The sequence below is a fragment of the Schistocerca nitens genome, chromosome 1 (assembly GCF_023898315.1).
Source record: "Schistocerca nitens isolate TAMUIC-IGC-003100 chromosome 1, iqSchNite1.1, whole genome shotgun sequence".
NCBI classification, from domain to species: domain Eukaryota; kingdom Metazoa; phylum Arthropoda; class Insecta; order Orthoptera; family Acrididae; genus Schistocerca; species Schistocerca nitens.
Window position 1 is genome coordinate 430,619,431 of NC_064614.1, and position 23,815 is coordinate 430,643,245.

Sequence of the window (23,815 nt, forward strand, 5' to 3'; positions counted from 1 at the left end):
CTTAGAACTAGTTAAACCTAACTAACCTAAGGACATCACAAAGATCCATGCCCGAGGCAGGATTCGAACCTGCGACCGTAGCGGTCTTGCGGTTCCAGACTGCAGCGCCTTTAACCGCACGGCCACTTCGGCCGGCGATCACAGATGGCCGACCTGTTCTTTGTTCGTCATGAACATCGGTCCTACCTTCAGAGAAATGACGACACCATTTCGTTACATTTTGTCGATTCATAATGTTCCCATAAACAGAAACAATTTCTTTGTGGATATCCGCTGGTCGCTGACCTTTTGCATGAGGAAAACATGTGACGGAGCGCACTTTGCATTTGGCGGGATTCTGAATCGGGGCAGCCATTTTAAACGCGACCTACTCCAACCAGAAGCAACGTTCAACTGCCGAACGACCGCGAGGAGAAAGCTAATGGTTCAAGGTTAACACCAGTGTTGCCAATTTGCTCGCCAAAACACTTCTGTTCCTCTGGCGTACGGTGTATCTTTACTTTCCGAAATACCCTCGTATTATACTGCCGTGAGCATCTACGGAAAGAGATAGAAGGGCAGTGAAACTAGCGCTCGGCACCAAATGGCAGAGCGGACAAGACTCTTCACAGAACATGGGGTTCGAACATTGTCTGCTCTGTAAAGTAGGCTAGATGGTGATCTGTGGCGTCTCTGCTGAAACAGCACAAAGCTGGTGGTCGCACAATTGTTTCGGAGCACACCGTCCATCCTACATTGTTGAACATGGTTCTCCGCAGCAAACCACCCCTACGTATTCACATGTTGACCAAACGACATCGTCAGTTACGACTGCAGTGGGCACAGGGTCATCGGGATTCGACCATCGATCAATGGAAACTCGTCGGCACTTTGGGGAAATCACATTTTTCCTTCAGTAAGTCGGTGGTTGTCTCCACAAAGGCCATCATCGAGATGAACGGTGGCTCAAAATGTGCAGTGCACCACGGAGACATTCTCCTGCGCTTGCATGGGGCATGTGGTAGTAATCTTACACACATTGGCAGCTGCGAAGCTCCTGCATCCCTTCATGTTTGATGTCTTCCCCGACGGCGATGTCATCTCTCAGCGGTACAATTGTCCGTGTCTCCCAGCCAAAACCGTGCTACAGTGATTTGAGGAGCACAATAGTGAAGCCACGTTGGCATCTGGCTGATTCGCAGTTCAAGGTCACGCGGTTCCTGGCACGAAACCAAGTCCACAGTACTTATTTGATGATTGTTAATATTTTTTTTAAAAAGGAGATAAGGAACTTTATTGTTTATAATACAACATACAGTCACCATAAATCTTTATTTTACAATTGTTATTGCCCACTTTAGCCCATATAAAAAGGTACATATCAGCATTCAACTTCTTCTTCTTCCTGGTAGACAAAACAAATGGTATACTAGGAACAAGAGTACGATACGGTACTTTTGCTAGTATTCCTGCTGTCTCAGCTATACTCCACGTCTTCCAGGCCAGAATGTTAGCATCTGGAAATGCTTCAAGGCCACCATAGTCTGCATGATTGCCCCAAACAACAGCCAAAGTAAGCGATGTTGAGCCTCCAAACACTGCTTGTACATCACAAGTGAGGTTCAGACGCAGTCCACGAAAAACACTTGGTCGTCCAATCAATTGCTGTTTAGAAAACTGCCCAGCCAGATCAATATCAGTGGCCTTTAAAGACCTGTACACAGGACACTGAGCCGCCAGCGACGACGGTAACCTAGACGTCGCAGAGGCATTGCTGAGGCATGTTAACACAAGTCTTTAAAGGCCATTGATATACAACACGATCGCCCGTTTGTTTATGGTCTCTTTAACTGAGTAGTCAACTCGTCTAACTACCATTCCTCGGGCCCGGATTCGATTCCCAGCCGGATCAGAGATATTCTCCTCTAGGGGTGTTGTGTTGTCATCACCGTATCATCATCGTAGACAAGCAAGTCGCCAAGCGTGGCGTCACCTGAAGAGCCTTGTAGTTAAACGACCAAACTGTAGGGTCTGCCGGCCATCAATGGCACACGATCATTTCATTTCATTCAGTTTGTGTTTGGTAACACAGATTTGTCGAAACCATGATATTTAATATGGCATCGGTGCTCTCTGCAACGATCTGAAATAGTATGTGTTGGCTGATAAATGTAGCTACTACTGTACTGTCACGAAATTTTATAAATTACACGAACATTGATACCAAGACTGTCTTCATTCTGGAAGCAATATCTCTTTAATTTTCCTAGGCAGGCACGATACTTAATCAATTATTCGACCGCCCAAGAAATTCCTGGTGATGACGACAGAGGAAGCCATCCCAAGCTTAAGTCTATGAACAAATCTGACAGAGCAGAAAATCCTTGACCCCTTTATCCAAACCATGTGTGTAGCATGTGATCAGGTTGACTTCGACCTAATGTGCATGCGAGCAACAGCATTGGCACAGACGAGATCGTGACTTAAATTTAATGAGTGAAAAAACCAGTACATCCAATGTAGAGGTGGTCGCGTCACAAGAGGAGAACTTTCCTGACACTGTTTACTTCCCGCTTGCAGACTGGGGATACTGGATGCGGCGCAGTACTCGGCCATGATGCTGGGGTCAGGGCTGTCCACGCCGCTTTTCCTGGGCCTCAGCTACTACGGGGTGTACGCCCTGGCCGCCGTCCTCATGCTGCTATGTCTACTCTACTCCATTTTCCTGCTGCCGGAGACCATGGCGCCCTATACGCCGCCTGAAGACGTGAGTTGCAGGTCTTCCGGCCGACCGAACTGAACGCATTACTCGCACCCTAAAACATCCATAATCATTGCAAAAAATTACGTGACTTTGTCTCGTGTGCTCAGGCGAGTTGCGGTTGCTGCAAGGGGATCTTCCGTCCCCAGCTGGTGCGCGACGCGCTCAAGACGTCCCTGATGAAGCGGCCTCATCATGGAAGGTCAACCATCCTCATCGTCATCATTGTCGTCGTCACTGGCGTCCTCATCTCCCAAGGTATACCCAAACTGAAGCACTGATCCTAGTAAGAACATTATGAGCTTATGTTCATCTGATTTATACTTGATCTGGAAGCAAATTTTGGCGAATGGAAACTCTTAAGTGTTTCACACAGGTTAACTTGTTCAGTTGCATTCATGGCCAGTAGGAACAAACTCATCTGTGACCTGATAGTTTTGGAAGCTCTTCTAAATAGGATTTTAATTCTGGACAAATTTTAATTTAGATCACACTCCTACGATTTCCAAACAACATTTGACAGGAGAATTCATTCATATTTCAAGTTCAACATGAAAGAGTACGTGCTCGGCTCGGCACTAGATCCCGTCAATAGTCTCCCAACAGCTGCTATTAGTCGTGACTAGCTCATTACGTAAGAGGGAGACGAGCGTTAGACCGGTCGCCAAATTGACTTCAGCTGAACACTGCTACACCGGAGGTATGCATTGACATGACAAAAGTCATGAGATACCTCTTAATACCGTGTTGGACCCCCTTTTGCCCGGCGAATTAAGGCAGCTCGACGTCGCATGGACCAACAAGTCGTTCGATGTCCTATCCAGAAATAATGAGCCATGCTCCCTCCATAGCCGTCCATAATTGCGAAAGTGTTGGTGTTACAGGATTTTGTGCACGAACTGACCGCTCGGTTACGTCCTAGTAATGTTCGCTGGAATTCCTGTCGGGTAATCTGGACGGCCCAATCATTCGCTGGAATTATCCAGAATGTTCTTCAAAGCAATCGCTAACAACTGGACCATTATCATCCACAAAAATGAAGTCCATGAATGGCTGCAAAAGGTCTCCAAGTAGCCGGACATAACCATTTCCAGTCAATGATCGGTTCAGTTGGTCCAGAGAACCGAATGCGTTCCATGTAAATACGGCCCACAACAATATGGAGACACCACCAGCGTGCACAGTGCCTTGTCGATAATTTGGGTCCATGGCTTTGTGGGGTCTGCGCCATGCTCGAACCCTTCCATCTGCTCTTACCATCTAAAATGAGGACATCTGACAAAGCAACAGTTTTGCAGTCGAGTACAACCGATATGGTCATGAGCCTAGGAAGGGTGCTGCAGACAATGTCGAGCTGATAACAAGGGCACTCGCTTCTCTCGTCTGCTGCTATAGCAACGCCTTACGGATTCCTTCGTCGTCCTTCCCAGATTGTATTCTGGGGTTATTTCTCGCAGTGTTTCTTACATTGACAACTCTACACAAATACCGTTGCTCTCGTTGATAAGTGAAGGCCGTCGGCCACTGCGTCGTCCTTGATGAGAGGTAATGCCTGAAATTTGGAATTCTCGACACACAGAATATTGAATCTCCCAATAATTCCCGTTGTGCTGCCATAATCAATTCGGAAGCCTTTTCACGGGGATCGTCTGAGCACAAACGACATCTCTGCCGACGCGTTGCTCTTTTATATCTTGTCTATTATACGATGCAATCGCCATCTGTATATGTCCATCTCCCTATCCCATGAATTTTGTCACCTCAGTGAAGTAAATTTTAATCGCATACATTGATGCGAGAAACAAAGGAAAACTCTCAGTCGATTAACTAACTTTTTTAGACATCGGTTCTCACAAAACAATGGCCACTGTGACGCCTGCAGAGACATGTCAGCGTGGTTAGGAGATCACGTTCACCGTGGCTGAGCACCGGTTTATTGTTTATCTTTCTACAAGAGATAAGAGTAAAGGTCACGAAGTTCTGCATTGTTCAACAGGCCATGGGAGACGATGCTACAGTTTCCATGTTGTACAAGATCTCCTTCTTTGACCTATCGTATAGCGCAACAGGCTGGGCGCCAGCTTGCGAGTGAGGGAAGTGAGGTAGATATGAACTGAAAGCGCACAGCAGATTGAAGGGCTGTTGGGTGGTACACCGTCCAGTCTGAGAGTGGTTTCAGGCGGTTTCCCACGCTCATTATGTCAACTGCTGGGCAGGTCCCCAAATTCCGCCTTAGAGAATACGGTACACAAGCGTTCAAAGTACGAACACACAGGACAAAGTTTACACGACTCACAGACAGATGGTGCACATGACTAAAGGGGTGATTCCACCTGTGCGCCTTGCTCCTAGTCAACGTACGGTTCTGCTTGCCCCATACGCAAGTAGGGGCTTCCAGTGTCAACACATGTGGATGGAAGCACTCATGGGGAAAAGGCATGCACCTACACGCGTGCCTCTACTTGCGTGCGGGGCAAGCACAGCCGCAAGGCGACTAGGCACAAGGCGCCCAGGTGTTAAACGCTCCATTAGGTTACGTTGACGACTGTGGCGTTATTAAGAGCATCTAGCCACAAAGTTAAACAAGAAAATAAAATTCGACAAATTCTAGAATAGTTCACCCCGTACTAGAATGGAAAAGAAGAAGAAAGGGTAAGGTCTCCATCAATAAAACTGCTAATCCCTATTTGCGTTGAATAAGGAAGACAACTTCTCGCCAATGAAGTACGAGAGAAAATTGTATACGAGTAATGTAAACAATTTTAGTACATGTCCTACACAGTGCGTCAGGGCAATTTCTGGAATGTACGTTAAGCAAAATTCGAACACTCCGCTTCGATAGCACCTCAGCCTGTCCTCGATCATGACTTTCTCAGTCAGATGGCTGTGTTTCACTATGAACGCCGACCAGTGGATGTCAGACCCAGAAGAAGGCCACTGCAACCGTGACCGAAACGTTGGTTTTCTCCAGCGGCCGTGGTTTTATACATTATGACGCGGTACCATAACCATAAAACTTTTATGTCGACTGACTGACCGCGGAAGCCTAAGCGATTATATTCAAATTTTTGTTAGTTAAAATTCGAATCTGTGTTTACTTTAAGTATAGTTCAAATGGTTCAAATGGCTCTGAGCACTATGGGACTTAACATCTAAGGTCATCACTCCCCTATAACTTAGAACTACTTAAACCTAACTAACCTAAGGACATCACACACATCCATGGCCAAGGCAGGATTCGAACCTGCAACCGTAGCGGTCGCGCGGTTCCAGACTGAAGCGCCTAGAACCGCTCGGCCACACCGGCCGGCAAGTATAGTTTAATGGTCAATCACAGTGTAGCTAATTTTATGATTATATAATATATATACACTTCTCAACACATTTATCTTGGCAAGATTACGGTCCTTTTAAGTCCAACCATCCATTCTACATATTGTCCATTATGTTCAAATAACGAAACAGATGTTAGAAAAAGGAAAAAAAAATATCAGATACAACAAAGCGTTATAATTTTTTTTCAGAAATGCAGCTCTTTTTCTTCTTACTGCCTAGATAGATCTAATTAAACATCTGAAATAACATATCTTTTGCATCCGTCACTATGCTTATCGTTCAGTGGTCTCCATTTATCTATTTTAATTTTTCAAATTCTAGAAGAGGAAAAATGTGCCCAGATGATTAAAAATGTCCTCCTCCGTTCTCCATTAACAGGTGTAAGTGCATCGCAGGTGTTTAGTAAACAGTTCAAACGATGACACAGTTCTTGTAGCTGTTCTGTAGTAATTTCAATTTTTCATACATCGTTATTTCCTTTCCGCAGAGTCTTAAGCTAAACGAAGACATAGAAAATCTTTCTGAGCTATTACCGGAGGCGTCACACGGTGTGTAATATTTTGCTGTACATTTCCAGGAGAAGGCGTCGCCAACTACCAGTTCCTGAACGCCAAGTTTCACTGGACCGTCGAACAGAGCTTGCTGTACGGTTTCTTCACCAACGGCACCACTGCTGTAGGTAAGCTGACACATATCAGTTCTGATATCTGGTACACACCCAAGGACAAGAAGCTGGCATTCATTTTGATACAAAACAACAGAGACGACTAGTTTTCAACGAAAAGATCAGTCATGAAAATAGTTTCAATAAGTGCTCTTCTGCGACTATTTGTTCGAGGACATTACAGCTCTGACGGAGCTGAAAGAAGGGAGCACCTCACGATGAAATCTCAATTTCATGTTTATGCAATAACGCCTCTGACATTGCTAGAAGTCTTTGTTTTACCTTGTGTGTTGACTAACCGAACCATTTCAACGTAGAGAAGCGAACTTTTTCGAATGTCAGGAAATACATTGAAGTCACAAAGTACTTTGAAGCTGCCATTCATCACAACAACTAGAAATTTTGTCTAAGTCATGTTGTTCCTCCTAGGTTCACTCAGCAACGACACCTCCCCGTACGCCACAGCGTCTTCAGCAAACAGTCGCAGATTGCGACTCACCCTGTCCTTCAGATCATTATGTACATGGGGAATAAGATCTGTCCTATCACACTTCCTAGGGGGTATCCTTATCTGTGAGAAACACTCGCCCCCCCCCCCCCCCCCCCCGGACAACGTTCTGGATTCTATTACTTCAGAAGTTTGCGAGCCGTACACATATCCGGGACGTTGTTCCGTCTGCTCGTACCATCGTAAACAATCTGCAGTGAAGCGTTGTGCCAAACTCTTTCCGGAAACCTAGGAATATGGAATCTGCTTGTTGCCCTTTATCCATGGTTCGTAGTATATCGTGTGAGAAATAGGCAAGCTGTGTTTCACACGGGCGAAGCCTTATAAATCCGTATCGATTCCAGGACAGAAGCTTTCCTGTGTGGAGACATCGAGTTACAAGCAGCCACAGAAAATTTTAACTGTCTACGCTAAAAGTTAGGTCCGGCATTGGTTTAGGAAATTCCTTTTCTGATTAACAAACCATGCAGACTGAAAGGAAAGTTATTTAATTTTTAGGTTTCTGGAGGCATAAATCATTTTAAATATTGTTATTAAATTAATAGAATACTGAGATTCCGTAGTGTCTTGTCGAGTGTATGCCGTACAACAGCACAATTAGTTCAACTTGTGCCAATGGTCCACGATCACGCTAAATAAATTGTGCTGGTGGGAGTGTGATATTTCTTACAGATCACTACATTCAGCATTTGTGAAACTTTAAACTGTTTCCAGTTCGAGACTCTAATCCAAGGAACATTTCGACGAGGAATCACTTTTTTTTAACTTATATTTTTGCCCGGAAACGCCTCCCTGAAAACGTTAAGAACCCAGATCAATAGTATTCGAGACCCAACAAAAACAAAATATCATTATAACAGTAATCTCATACTGTTGTCAGACCAAGCTATTCGTAGTTGCTTTTTCTTGGGGCCGCTAGTGTCGAAGTGGGATGGGGAGCATATATTTTATACGATGCTGCAGTGTCTGCGTTCTTCAGAAATACACTCCTGGAAATGGAAAAAAGAACACATTGACACCGGTGTGTCAGACCCACCATACTTGCTCCGGACACTGCGAGAGGGCTGTACAAGCAATGATCACACGCACGGCACAGCGGACACACCAGGAACCGCGGTGTTGGCCGCCGAATGGCGCTAGCTGCGCAGCATTTGTGCACCGCCGCCGTCAGTGTCAGCCAGTTTGCCGTGGCATACGGAGCTCCATCGCAGTCTTTAACACTGGTAGCATGCCGAGCGAGGGCGTATAGTGGGCATGCGGGAGGCCGGGTGGACGTACCGCCGAATTGCTCAACACGTGGGGCGTGAGATCTCCACAGTACATCGATGTTGTCGCCAGTGGTCGGCGGAAGGTGCACGTGCCCGTCGACCTGGGACCGGACCGCAGCGACGCACGAATGCACGCCAAGACCGTAGGATCCTACGCAGTGCCGTAGGGGACCGCACCGCCACTTCCCAGCAAATTAGGGACACTGTTGCTCCTGGGGTATCGGCGAGGACCATTCGCAACCGTCTCCATGAAGCTGGGCTACGGTCCCGCACACCGTTAGGCCGTCTTCCGCTCACGCCCCAACATCGTGCAGCCCGCCTCCAGTGGTGTCGCGACAGGCGTGAATGGAGGGACGAATGGAGACGTGTCGTCTTCAGCGATGAGAGTCGCTTCTGCCTTGGTGCCAATGATGGTCGTATGCGTGTTTGGCGCCGTGCAGGTGAGCGCCACAATCAGGACTGCATACGACCGAGGCACACAGGGCCAACACCCGGCATCATGGTGTGGGGAGCGATCTCCTACACTGGCCGTACACCACTGGTGATCGTCGAGGGGACACTGAATAGTGCACGGTACATCCAAACCGTCATCGAACCCATCGTTCTACCATTCCTAGACCGGCAAGGGAACTTGCTGTTCCAACAGGACAATGCACGTCCGCATGTATCCCGTGCCACCCAACGTGCTCTAGAAGGTGTAAGTCAACTACCCTGGCCAGCAAGATCTCCGGATCTGTCCCCCATTGAGCATGTTTGGGACTGGATGAAGCGTCGTCTCACGCGGTCTGCACGTCCAGCACGAACGCTGGTCCAACTGAGGCGCCAGGTGGAAATGGCATGGCAAGCCGTTCCACAGGACTACATCCAGCATCTCTACGATCGTCTCCATGGGAGAATAGCAGCCTGCATTGCTGCGAAAGGTGGATATACACTGTACTAGTGCCGACATTGTGCATGCTCTGTTGCCTGTGTCTATGTGCCTGTGGTTCTGTCAGTGTGATCATGTGATGTATCTGACCCCAGGAATGTGTCAATAAAGTTTCCCCTTCCTGGGACAATGAATTCACGGTGTTCTTATTTCAATTTCCAGGAGTGTACGATGCATGTCCGAAGGCACAGGAACTGCGGCAACATTATGAAATTCATGACATGTATTCGCAGTTGCGAATATGGAAAGCCACCAACTGGGTAATGGAATGGCGACAAAAAAAATTTGCTCCGGATTGAGACTTGACCCGGATTTCCCGCTTATCGCGAGAGGTCGCCTTTCAATAAGGTTAAACGAGGGAGCTTCACGGCCACACCCAAAATTTCATATATCGTCAACCATATCTGTACATCTTGCACTCGCATGTCTGAAGGAACGTGGCATCGTACTTCTTAACAAAACAGCTACTGTAATATCATATAAAATATCTGCTCTCCCACCATATTGCGGCACTAGCGACCCGAGAAAAAGCAACCACGACTTCTTTCTCATTTCGTGAGGAATACCTGGGAGAACGTCATGTGTTGTTCGTCCCTTCACGGAGTGCGCTCTCTCGGAATTTCAGTAGTTAACATATCCGTGATGCACATAGCCTCTATTGTAGCGCATGTCACTGGAGTTTATTGGACATCTCTGTAGCGCTCTCGCGCCGACCAAACGATCCCGCGACGCAACGGTCCGCTCTTCGCTGGATCTCAGTCCATATCAGTTCGTCGCCTAGATTGTTGCCTCTGCAGCTATTGAAAAGGCTATTGCCCCTTTTTATGAACCACATGTTTGTCTGGCATCTACACATATACCCCTCCGTATTGGTTGCATCTACAGTGCCACAAAGCATCCCATCTGAGCAAGGTCCGTGTTTCGCGCGGGGAAATCAGCTTATAAAGACGGTTTCATAACACTGCTGCGATCGACTGCAAGAGAAGTGAACTGCCGTGGCCTTCACTACTGCGCTCTGCCTGCAGGTACCATGGTGGGAGTGCTGGTGTTCGTACGCTGGCTCAAGCTCGATGACGGCTGGATAGCCCTCATCACCTTCTCCTGTAAGATGGCCGCCGCCATAATCTACTCGATATCTCCGGAGTCGTGGTATATGTTTCTAGGTAAGTCATCACCAACTTTATTAGTTTCCATTATGCTGCACACCGAATTGTATGTTGGTCGCTTTTACGAATATGACTCAATTTTACTGTAATTTTATCTTACACGTTGCCCATCTCTTTTTAAATCATTACTCATCTTATTTTAAGGTTCATCAACGTATAATTAAACATAAATCCTAGACTTCTCTTTCACCCTAATGTAAGATCAAACAGCTAAACAACTTCGTTTGTTGCCGTAGTTCATTCTTCCACTTCTATCATGAACAATGTAACACAGTTATACGCATAATAAACTATATGCGCTACTAAAGTATTCATCCACTAATACCCTTTGGAGCTTCTTCTTCTTCTTCTTCTTCTTCTTCTTCTTCTTCTCCTTCCATAGATAAGGGTATTTCATCTGTTACGGTACACAAGCTCCAGCCACTCTTCCATGTTCTTCCCCGCTGTCTTGCCCCCTAGGTTTGTACACAATAATATGTTTTGAAACTCTGTTTTCATGCATTCAAACTACGTTTTCCCACCACCTGTTTCAGTTTGGAACTATTTTTTTGCGCACTCAATCAACTTCCATTTCTAGTAACTTCATTTCTGAAGCGATCTTCTCTGGTGCGTTCTTTAATCCTCTCATTTTCGTTAGCTGCATCCTGGTCATATCCTTTCGCGTGTGATCCCACGTTCCAGATCTAAAGAGGATAGTACATACCGCTATGACTTTGCAAAATGTCATTCATGTCTCTTTGGTGTCTTTAGAGCTATGAATTTAAATTTAGAAGAAAGCTCTCTGGCAAATATGAAACATCTATTCTTTAATCAAAACATTTTTCAGGTAATGCAGCCCTCTCGATAGATGTAAATAATTACTACACTAAAATTAAAGAAATCGGTGGGAGAAGAATTATTAGGATTGCCTGTCTTGTCAATCACGACGTCATTACAGACGGAAGGATATGGAAGGAAATCCTTTTCAAACAAATTATCTTGCAACTTGACGCCAGATAATTAGGGGAAATTAATTCCGAATGACCAGACAGGGATTCGCACTCCGGTCTTCCAGACAGCCATTCCATTGCCTTAACAGCTATGCTACGTATTTCGGACAAATCTGGCAGTTCTTCGACGTTGCGATATATTGTTAAAATTCTCTGCTGCCAGATGTTTAGAGAACCTTCAAACTTAGGAAGTCAGTTGGTCGAAAATCACTGTTTCAGTCTTTGGTTGTGAATACTACCAGTTACATTATGTAAATGCAAGGGGAAAGGTACACATGGAAATAGCCGGCCGATGTGGTCGAGCGGTTCTAGGTGCTTCAGTCTGGAACCGCGCGACCGCTACGGTCGCAGATTCGAATCCTGCCTCGGGCATGGATGTGTGTGATGTCACTAGATTAGTTAGGTTTAAGTAGTTCTAAGTTCTAGGGGACTGATGACCTCCGATGTTAAGTCCCATAGTGGAGAGAGCCATTTGAACCATTTGAACACATGGAAATAGCACTACTACGTTATGTACACTTATTAACTATTTTTAAGTATTTAATCAACATATTATGATAGCTGGAGCATTTAAAAACATTTACAGCGTACATATCACGCAGTGAGCTCTGTCGCAAATGGGTCTTGAAAGCTTTTAGCATATATACTGGAAATATAGAAAACTCTTTAGTCAGGTTACCTTCCATTCGGAAAGTGGCAGCACTCAGCGACTGTTATGTGATTTATAAATTATAGAGTGTAGCAAACTATCGTCCTTTTTTAGATTTGCGTAATAAAATCTAAAAAAAGGACGACTGATAGCTGCACTCTATAATTTATATAAAAGTCTTTAGTGTTAAAATAAATAAATAAAACCCGATGAAAAAAAAAGAAATGTGCAAATAGACAATAGATGATGATCAAGAAGAACATCAGTTAGAAGCACGCGATGCTACGGAATGTAGTAACGTGTGCTTCTCAGCTATGTGGCTTTCTTGTAAGTATAGCGGGAGAATAGGCTACTCCAGACAATGCTCTGCAGCTGTCGACCTCTGCTTCAAGTCTCTGCTCCACTTTGTACGATATTGTATTCCACAAAACCATAATATGTTCTGCATCTTTCAGGTGGGGCTATCGCTTGCTTCGGAGCCTTGATCTGGGTTCTGGTCAGAGCGATGCTGACGAGGCTGGTCGCCAAGGACGAGATAGGTGAGTGCTCTTCCGAACTGGAAATACCACATACTTGTCAAAGAAACGTTATCTTAGAACACTTTTAGCGACTTCTATGTTTAAAAAATCCTCCGAACGTAATGTCGGGGTAAGCTATAGTAGGAAACTACATACACAGAATAACTCGGAAAGAAACATTATGATTATGATATCGATCGCGATTAAAAATCTGAAACGTTGGAGAAAAATTCCATGATTATTTCGTGTTTAGAGTGCAGATTGCAGTTGACTTGAAAATAGTCCATGCATAAAAAAAGAGATGTAGGATTTTGTATTGTAATTTAATGGTTTTCGGAATCACGCTATTGTGTAAATTAATTTTATGTTACGAGTGTGCATAAGTCACAAGACTCAGAGACAGGGGACATTATGAAGATTTTAACCTTTAATCTATGAGCAAAGAGTGGTCAGCCCCGTAGGCAACGCGATTATATGTTGAAGAAATCATGTTTTATGGATGCCAATAGCATTGCTGCGAGACTTTTTCACTTGGAGAAGGGACAAATACATAACATCTCAATGAAGCAGAGAACAGATACCCAGCGAAGAAGAGTCTTAAGAAGGGATCAGCATATTGTGCCACACTGCAGCGTGGAGAGAGAGAGAGATGAGCAGCACGCGTGTGTCTTGTGTGTCCACAGGCCAGGTGTTCGCGCTGGCGGTGACCATAGAGTCGGTGACCCCACTGGTGGGGCCTCCCATGTACAACGCCGTCTTCAATGCGTCCATCGACACCTTCCCTGGAGCCTTCTACCTGCTCTCCGCCGGGATCATGGCTATCGACCTCCTACTGCTGCTGTGAGTACTCTTATACCAATAGACTAGTATCCACTATAGCGATGCAATGACATCAGCGTCACCTCGCTTTCCACAACCACCTTCTACCATAACACAAATCCAATACCAGCTTTTCCAACTCCTTTCTTGTTCCATATTAGACATATTTGCACCTTGCATTAGTTTTGTAAATTGGTAATAAGAATCCCGTCGTTTGTTCATCTGATTCAACACTAGAACTCCGTCCCTACTCCACGCCATCATTATTCACTTCAATGTAACCTACTCCACTTTCACCTCTTACATATTAAAGCTCCTCCTTTCTTGTCCTTTTCAATAACTGCAGTGTGATACCATTCTTAATAAGATCGTCTAGTTCATATTACACCTTCTACCACTGCTGGAACTTCACACCTACAATACTTTACTTGACTATACATAGGACCTCGCACCTCACACCTGACTTGAACACAATGTGTACAATGTTCCCTTCCACACGTACTAGTACCTGATTGTTCCCTAGAATTTCTCCCAGTAACATCACCACCTCTCATTATCTCATCAATGATAGCATCTACATCTGTATCTAGTTGACTACTCGGCAAAAATGAAATGATCGTGTGGCATTGTTGGCCGGGAGCCCCATCCGGGGAAGTTCGGCCGCCGAGTGCAAGTCTTATTTCAGTCGACGCCACATTGGGCGACTTGCGTGCGGGTGACGACGATGACATGATGCCGAGGACAACACAACACCCAGCCCACGAGCGGAGAAAATCTCCAAACCGGCCGGGAATCGAACTCGAGCCCACTGCATGGGAGGCAAGCACGTTACCACTCAGCTAAGACTACTTTGCAATTCACGCTTCAGTCTCTGGCAAACTCCACGTGCGAGTTCTGGTTTCCTTACTTTATTACGATTAGCGCACTACAGTACTACAGACGACGGACAAGACTAGACCAATGAATTTAGTAGACTTGTTGCATCTTCTACGTGTTCTGCAAATAAGAAGCAGTCTTTGATTTGCTTTCCCCAGAACGTTATCTGTGTGATCTTACCAATTTAAGTTGTTCGTAGTTGTAGTTCCTGGACATTTTGTTGAACTGACAGCCTTTAGATTTGTGTGATTTATAGTGTAACTGAAATGTGACGGATTCCTTTTAGTACTCATGTCGATGAGTCACACTTTTCATTATTTAGGGTCAACTGTCACATTTCGCACTTTACAGATATCTTGCCTAAACTATTTTGTAATTGGTTTCGATCTTGTGCCGACTTAACTAGACGGTGAATGACAGCATCATCATAAACAATATAAGATGGCAGCTCTGATTGTCTGCTAAATCATTTATGTAGATCAGAAACAACACATGGCCTATAACTCTTCCTTGAGGAACACCAGACATAACAAACGCGATTATTACCTAAAGCATGAAAAATTAATTACCAACACTTTACAAAATATTGTTCTTTTGAAATGGGCACATAATTTTTTCGTCACTCATTAGAGAGGGTGTTGCTACGAGTTGGTATAACCATGCAACTCATCCCAAAGTAACTCAAACACAAGTTCTATTTCTGATCGAAATTGATGAGTTTCACTTTGATTACTCTCATACAATACTGAAAGAAAGTGACAACTATCTATTTGCAATATTAAATATAGAACAACAACTGTACAACGAGAGAGTTTGTGTGAAGTCGTACCATTATTATTATAAAAAAACACGTTGCAAATATTTACATCCGATCCGATGTCAAGAATGCAACAAACTAGTGTTTTAAATACGAGCTGAATTCGTTATGAGCAGAACACAGAAGTAATGCCTGCAACGATGACCCAGATTATGTAAGTCCACAGCCAGGACGGTTTCGAAATAGTAGCAAGGCGAGATTCTAAGGAACTCATACGGTGTACTTTTCAAGACTGAGCTATGGTGGCTTGCTTTTTGCATTCCATACCTCTGATGGCGCTCTTCACTCCGAATCATTATCTATATTGCTTACAGAGGCACATATTAAATCCTTCCCCTCAGAAATCGGAACCTAGGGGCGAAAACGTACTGCTCTATGCCGGCGTCGGCAGTGAGGGGCAGGTCTGGCGGCAGAACGCTCCACTAACTGACCTGTCCGTGATGGCTGGGCCTGACTCTGTCACAAGGCCCGGTCAATGACTGCGGGGAAATGGAGGTGGCAGAATGGTCACGGTCGTAGACTGCTCTGATTCCACTGTAATGAGGGAAAACTGGTATGGAGAGTGATTCTGTCTCCAAAGATTCCCAAACCGTATTCCTCTCACCCACCTGGCAGTGCGGGAGTGTGCAGATGCGAAGGTCCTATCAAGGTGAAGGAGACGACGAGAGATCCAGCTGATGGATATTCTGTTGTTGGTTTGGGGGTCAGAGGGGAAACAATGGTGGGGGCGCCGATTGCAACTGGAGCAGGTCAGGTCGATATATCCAGCCACAGTCTAAAATAGCTGATGTCCCTGTGGCCTATGACAACCTCAGACAGTCTCAGACTCCAGCCGAATGTACACGCCCAGACACAGGCGCCGTATGTGTAGCAGGGACTGTAAAAAGCACGGCAGACGTCTAACAGCCTGCGGTGCTGCGCCTGTACAGGATTTTTCTAGACAGACCCTGTTGACAGGCTGGAGCTGTACATCGGAAGGAAGCTGTGCAAGGCGTTCTTGGTCCACAACGTCTGCATACCGTTCCACCTCTGAGTCTTGAGTGTGCAGACCATTCACTCGGTTTCCGCATTGGAGGCAGGCTGAAAGGGGACGGAGGTCTGATAGTGCCGTGGCGGCAGCAGAAAATCTGGAACAGGGTTCCAAAAACTAGATCCCATCACCAACACTAAGATACAGGGTGCCACCTCAATGGCGAAAATTTTGTTGAGAGCAGGGGTGGCTGTGGTGGCATTGTGTCATCAACCAGAGGTTTGTGAGAGCCTTCACCACCAGAAGCAACATAACTCTTTGAAATGGGCCAGCAATATGGACATGGACCTTGTAACATGGATGTCAGGGAAGGCGACAGTCAAAAACATTGTGCTAGTGACGTGTGATTGAGGGAGCTAGCGTGGCAGGAGCAGGACGCACGTTCAGTGTCATTATTGATGCCAGACTAATAACCGTCGCGCCTGCCTTACGCCTTCATGTGTGTCATCACCCAGTGTGATGTTTGAAAGAGCTGAAGTACCTAGGGTCAGGGCAGGGCAATCAGAGTCCTCCTTGGCCAGTATTAAGACGCCGTGGATGGCACTGAGCCATTAGCGTAGCACGGAATAATTGTGAAAAGCTGGGTTAGCTTGGCGGGAAAGTGCTCTGGCTAGCCTTTCTGGACCACTGACAAAACCTTCCTCAGGACTCGGGTACTGACGAGCTCGAGGCTGCCTCAAGCGGTGTTAGTGGGATTTCGTCCACTGTTGTTTGTAGGTGTTGATTCAGGGCAAACCAAACAGGTTCCTGGTAAGCGAATTCCGCGTCAGGGCCACGAGGGAGGCGGGACAAGGCGCCTACGTTGGCGGGTCGGGTAGTGGGGCGAAAGTGAATTATATAGAGGCGTTCGCTTAAGAACAACACCCAGTGCTACAGACGCAATGCCTTCTTATCTAGGTGTATAGAACGATACCTGAACAAGGAAATGCAAACAAAACACAACTAAAGAAAAATCAAAACAAGCAGAGAGCATAGAACCCCACAGACACTACAGCACACATGGAAACAGAAAGCAGTAGCACTCATGACATGAATAACAGAAAAAATGGTACACTCTTATGTGCAAACAGAAAGCAACACACAAGATAGCGAATATACTAAAGAAACAGGGATTACAAGTAGCTTACAGAACAAGAAACACACTCCAACCACATTTATAAACAATAGAAAAACCATATAAATACCAAGGAGCAGGTATATACCAGCTAGAGTGCCAAGAATGTAAATCAGTATATCTGGGGATGACAAACAGGAACTTTAAAAACTAGATATAAAGAACGTATAAGAAGCTGGAAATATGAGAACGGTCATTCTACCTTCGCCGAACACTTGATAAAATATGGACATGAACAATCCAACATGGAATGTGACATGACAGTTACCAGAGCGAATAATCACAAGAAAAAGCTCCTGACGTTGCAAGAAAACTTTCACATACAAAGAGCCAATCGAATGGAAAAGAAGGTACTCAATGACCAAATCCAAATAAACAATAACTCCCGGATCATGCTATCCACCAAAACAATAAAAAACCGAAATGTAGCCAGAATAAATAATTAGTGAATCTCCTTCCCCTCCTCTCTCTCTCTCTCTCTCTCTCTCTCTCTCTCTCTCTCTCTCTCTCTCTCTCTCTCTCTCTTCTCCCCCCCCCCCTCCCACACACACACACACCGACACATGAAAAATACATTTGCACACAGCAAATTACACACACACACGCATAAACTCATATTTATTAATACAAACAATAATAATAATTCATTAGCACACAGCAAAGTACACACACAAACTCATTTAAAAAACAGCAGAATACACACACATACACCCAACAAATGAAAAGCATCAAACACAACAGAAACTAAAGACAGACAAACACACAACAACAGTTGGCAACTCTACACACCGGAAACACACATACGTTGATCACCAACTGGAAGTGAAAGTGAAACATGTGATGTGACAAATGTGTATGAAACAATGCCATAAATCGGCCAGCTGGAGTATGAAGACCAACATTTAAATCTGTTAACAGCGCTGAAAATCGCTTAACACCGAACAATACATTCACAATACGGAACTTGTGTCACAAAATTTGCTTCTAACCTAAAAAGCAAGAGAAAAACACGACAATGTGTAATATATCAGCATATTATATCTATCACATAATACGTTTATTGTATGTGTGGTGTCACCGCCAGACACCACACTTGCTAGGTGGTAGCCTTTAAATCGGCCGCGATCCGTTAGTATACGTCGGACCCGCGTGTCGCCACTATCAGTGATCGCAGACCGAGCGCCGCCACACGGCAGGTCTAGAGAGACTTCCTAGCACTCGCCCCAGTTGTACAACCGACTTTACTAGCGATGGTTCACTGGCAAAATACGCTCTCATTTGCCGAGACGATAGTTAGCATAGCCTTCAGCTACGTCATTTGCTACGACCTAGCAAGGCGCCAGTACCAGTTACTATTGATACTGTAATAATGTACCGTCAAGACCGACGTTCACCATTAATGGATTAAAGTTAAATATTCCACCAGCTACGTCCGTTTTTTCTAAATTCTAATTTCCTTGTCCTGTTCCAGACCTCACGCCAGCCTGCGTGAGCTAAAACGCGTGCCTTTCGGCTTCCTCTATTAAAACGGGGTTGGCTCTCCTGCCAACCCACAACAGTATGTATAAAAAGAAACGTACTCGTATTTCAGGCCGCTGATGATGCTTCCCAAATAAATGGAGCGAAACGCGTATGGCAACAAACAAACTGCCTTCATTTAGTTGCATAGACGGTACATACGTAAACGAATTTAGAGCAACTAAGGGAAACACGGAAAAAAGATAAAAATATGACGAAATCAAAGGTTTGTAATCAGTTAACAAATGGAATTTACTACCATACAAAGAGACATGAAATTTCTTGACCCCATAAATGATCGACATAACCTCCGTCTCTGTTTGGGGATCGTTGAGATGCACAGCATTTAACGTTTGAGAGGTCAACGCAGTTTGGTGCTCAGAATCACCGGACAACTTGTAGGACAAAACCACCGCAATGCCCCGCTGGGATGCGTCGATCGCAAGCGTCAGCAACAATCCCGGTGTATATGGCATCAGACTCCTTAGCTTCTTAGAAGTCGTCCGTACGGTTCTGAAAGCTTGTTGATAGGCGGCCAATCACACAAATTTGGGCCGGGCATGGATGTGTGTGATGTCATTAGGTTAGTTAGGTTTAAGTAGTTCTAAGTCTAGGGGCCTGATGACCTCAGATGTTAAGTCCCATAGAGCTCAGAGCCATTTGCACCAAAATTGGAACACAAACTTGACAGCCTTCTTATGCAGCTCACTGAGAAGATGCGCAATCTGCTTCACTTGCGGAATAAACATAGTATAGTATGTGATTTACCCATACATAACTGCAACTGATGAAGGTTAGTGGCTAACATTTCTACTATCACATCGACGTCGTCGCACGTGGGTGAGATATCATTGTTACTAAGGATATGCTCCTGATATTTGACAGAGGGGGCAAGGAAAGTACACTTTTCGTACCAAGCGCAGACCATTTTCCTGGAGACAGTTAAAAAGGGATTAGAGGTTTTCGTCATGTTCCACGTGCATAGATCCCATAACAATAATATCGTGCAAATAATTAATACAGTGCGGAAACCTTGAATCAGTTGCTCTAAAGACTTTTGGAAAATGGCAGATGTACTCGTAACCACAAATGGTAAGCGGTTGTACCTATTTGGGCAGAGAGAAAGAGAGAGAGAGAGTGATGAGAAGAACATGCATCCGCTTTGGGTGAATGATTTGTAACAGGAGAGTTGCGTAATATGCGTCGGAATGCTGAATATGGAGGGCGTTTCTAACCGTCCTGATTGCAGTTACAAAAATGACATTCTTAAATCTCTTACGAGACGTCGAGGACCCGTACGCCCGTGAACTCGAGCGATACTTAGGGACAGAATTAGAAGATGATGAGTCGGAATCATCAGGTGACTGCTACCTCCGAGGGCGATTAAATACCAGGGAAACTTGAATTTCATTTGTAAAAACATTTTGAGCTGCCAAAGCAGTCTCGAAGGATTTGGTGATTTGAACCACGTCCCAAACACTAGGACTGGGTTTGGCCAAAGCAGATGTAGCCGCCCTACTAGGTGTAAGCTGCACTATGACGTCTCTAATCAATGATTGATTCTACTACAAAACTTTACAGGTCTGACACTTGCGTGCGGAAACCTGCTAGTCGGCTGTCCAAACTGCACAGGACTGCCCACGTTGTTTGTGACACTGCCTGAACTGGAGCCTTAAGCCTAGTTTACACGACGACATCGAGTTGCGCCACTCGTTGCGTGGAATTAGTTGCACGCAAATGGTTTCATAGTTGACTGTAGACACGGCCGTATGTCTGTTTACGAGACCGAAGCTGCTACTTCTCAGTCAAATAATTTGCCTCACAAGGGCTGAGTGTACGTCGCTTGCCAACAGCGCTCGGCAGACCGGATGGTCACCCATCCAAGTACTAACCCAAACCGACAGCGCGTAACTTCGGTGATCTAACGTGAACTGTTGTAACCACTGCGGTAAGGCCGTTGGCATAAGTACTATAAAAAATAGGATTAATGTACTGCACAATTTCCGATCGTAAACCGTACCGTTCACCCAAAGCACATGCGTCTTCTTCCCATCTCTCTCTCTCTCTCTCTCTCTCTCTCTCTCACACACACACACACACATACACACACACACACATACTCACTCACACACTCGCTTTTGCCTTCTTTCTTCTTCTCTTCTTTGTTATTTCTATTGCTTTTCTTTGAAGCAACACAACGAAAATTCTTCCAAGGTCAGTCTCACATCTCCTTAATTTATGTGACGCTGGAGACAAATGTTTTTTTTTGTCCAAAGTGCATCCATCATTAAGATTCATAGCAGTATAGATTTATAAAAAATATAAATTCTGGTTTTCGGCTGGCGTAACAATTTTAACAATTTCTTTCGCGCAGTGTTTCAGCTGCTTACCTAGCAGTCCACTTTAGGAGCTACAAGTAATGGCCGTAAGAGGCTGCAAATATATAAATTCAGACAAACTGTGAAGTATTATTGAACACGAGCAATTACTTATACGATCATAAGGACTATTCTTTTCCAGCGGGTATACGAAGAGCTCTCCTGACATCAGAACATCTTGTGATGTGACGCCGTTGCTAGTTAACAGCAGTGACATCGGGAGGGGACTCAAACCCGTGCAGCCATTCAGGCGTAGATTTTGCCTGGTTTTCCTAAATCGTTTAACGCATATTTCAGAAGATTGCTTTGGATAGGTGCGACCGAATTCCTTCCCCGTCTTTCTGCTTTCTGAACTTGTGTTCAGTGTTTGATGATATTCTAATGATACCTTAATCGTCTTCCCTTCCTCCCTAACGTGAACAACCAGATAAGTGTAACAGATGAGTACAAAGGTGCCCGACCGGAACTAAGAGAAGCCCTAATAGTGGTGCAATGGAAAGTACCCTCTGTCATGCACTTCATACGGTTTTGAAGAATGTAGATGTAGAAGTATATACAGGGGTTGGACAAAAACACCAAGAGAACTGAGTGCTTGAACGTAAAGGCACATTCTAGATAAACGTGCAGGTAGCACTGTTGTATTTCATTACGGTCGGCGCCTGTAGAATGCCTTCAACACGTTTGCAAGTATCAATAGTGATAACAAGAGTGTTTTCTGTAATTATGAGTGCATTATGTCTGGGCTAAGTGAATTCGAATGTGGGCACATTGTTGGTGCTCGTGAGCGCTTCCGTAAGCAAGGGAGCTGAAGTGTTTGGTGTTCAAGAGGCACCGCATCGAAGATTTATAACACACACAGGGAAAACGGAAAAACATCGTCTGCTAGGTCACAACACGGATGAAATTGGATGCTGAGTGATCGTGACAGACGGTCATTGACGACAGCCCCGGATCTACGATGTTTCCGAACCGGTGCAAAAACTTGATAATCCCACCGCCCTCCCACTCGAGTGTTTCAGACACGACGTCAAAAATTAAAAAAAAATCGATTTTTCAAAAATATGTTCATTTTATAGCGCACGTTTTTCTGAAGAGTTATGTGTATAAAACATTTGTTCGAGAAAATGTAAGAGATGTCATTTGGTCTTGAGTGTCTCAAAATGAAATGCCATACCTCTTCACACAGCATTCTTCTATCGCGCGTCAATGTCGAATTCAAATGTTTATATTTTGTGATGGATGTCATCAAGCCTATATCCGGGAGAGTGGAAATTAAAATGTCCTGTGGTGCCTCTCCTATCCTCAGTCGGCAGGTTTGACATCCTACATCCCTTAAAAAAACTCTCAATTAAAACTGGGTGGGATTATTTGTGACCGAGAGAATAAGAAGTCTTCAGAAAATTTGCAATATTTATTGCCTATTAGCTAATAACTTTCTCTTCTGTGTAATATAAAATTAAATGTAGGGAACATAAAACCAGTAAAGACAAGACACAAGCAAGACAGTACACATTTCTTCTGTCCTTAGGTCCCACCATTTTTTTCTCTCTAATCTTGCTACGGTTTTACAAGTCGTGCTTTCCTTTCAATGAAAGAATCTATTACCTAATCACTCGTTTTGTGACATGAAAATTGAAAATGTTGTTGTTAATATTGAAAAAGTTATTAATACGAATAGTTCCCAAGAGCTGGACAGTTTCCAATTTGGTTACGTCTATTCTGTCACTGTCTGCTAAATAAAACGAAATAGCGCTTTCTCATATTGCAGCAGTTGTAACACACACCAAATAAGCGAAACTGTTTCGGCACAAATTGTCATTTTTATGTACCTTATTTACATAACACGCCAGGATATAATTCACGGAGTACGATTATCAAATGCATATTTGGCCTATTACAAGCAAAAAGTTTTATGTTAGGAAATAGTTTCACATTTCATTCATATGCTCCAGTTTCTCAAGCATGAGATCGAAAAGTATTAGTACGAAATTTTTACATAAATTTAGAATCCTTATATTCTTCCACATAATTTGTGTGATGTCAGTTTTCTCTTTCCTCGTTTTAACAAACAATATTGCCAACACTAATTGTCTAACTATTCCTGCCATTGTCAGAACTAATTCTCTGGTTAACTTTACTATCTCTAACAGAATCACCGGTTTAGTTATCTCGCGTTTTTCCTCCGATTGAGCGTTATTACGTGTTCGTACAACGTGTTTTCCGCGCTGTAGAACCCAAGCGACCGCTAACCGAGGACTGTACAACTCGCCCTTACTAGTGTAGCGTTCTGCCATAACTTTTCTGTCAAAATTTCATTTTCTTGGATACACCGAGAAGATAAATGTAATCCTTCCTAGCTGTTATTCCTGTTGTCGTTTATTTCCACTCTGGTAGTCTGATTCTATGGATTTCGCTAATAATTGTAACAGCGCTTATCATTCGCACACCCAGCCAACCAACCTCATTAGAAAACAGCAATTGTTATTCATCCGTTCGG

The 23,815-nt window shown here is 44.5% G+C and overlaps 1 protein-coding gene across 1 annotated transcript in view; it reads left to right on the plus strand.

Annotated features, from left to right (window-relative positions):
• LOC126250910 (proton-coupled folate transporter-like) overlaps nt 1–23,815 on the plus strand; it is a 69,200-nt gene that overhangs the window by 38,813 nt on the left and 6,572 nt on the right. Inside the window, exons 5-10 of the mRNA XM_049951597.1 lie at nt 2,560–2,746; nt 2,851–2,998; nt 6,654–6,755; nt 10,470–10,607; nt 12,704–12,787; nt 13,450–13,606. Coding sequence (XP_049807554.1) covers nt 2,560–2,746; nt 2,851–2,998; nt 6,654–6,755; nt 10,470–10,607; nt 12,704–12,787; nt 13,450–13,606 — 816 coding nt within the window. The remainder of the gene's footprint in view (nt 1–2,559; nt 2,747–2,850; nt 2,999–6,653; nt 6,756–10,469; nt 10,608–12,703; nt 12,788–13,449; nt 13,607–23,815) is intronic.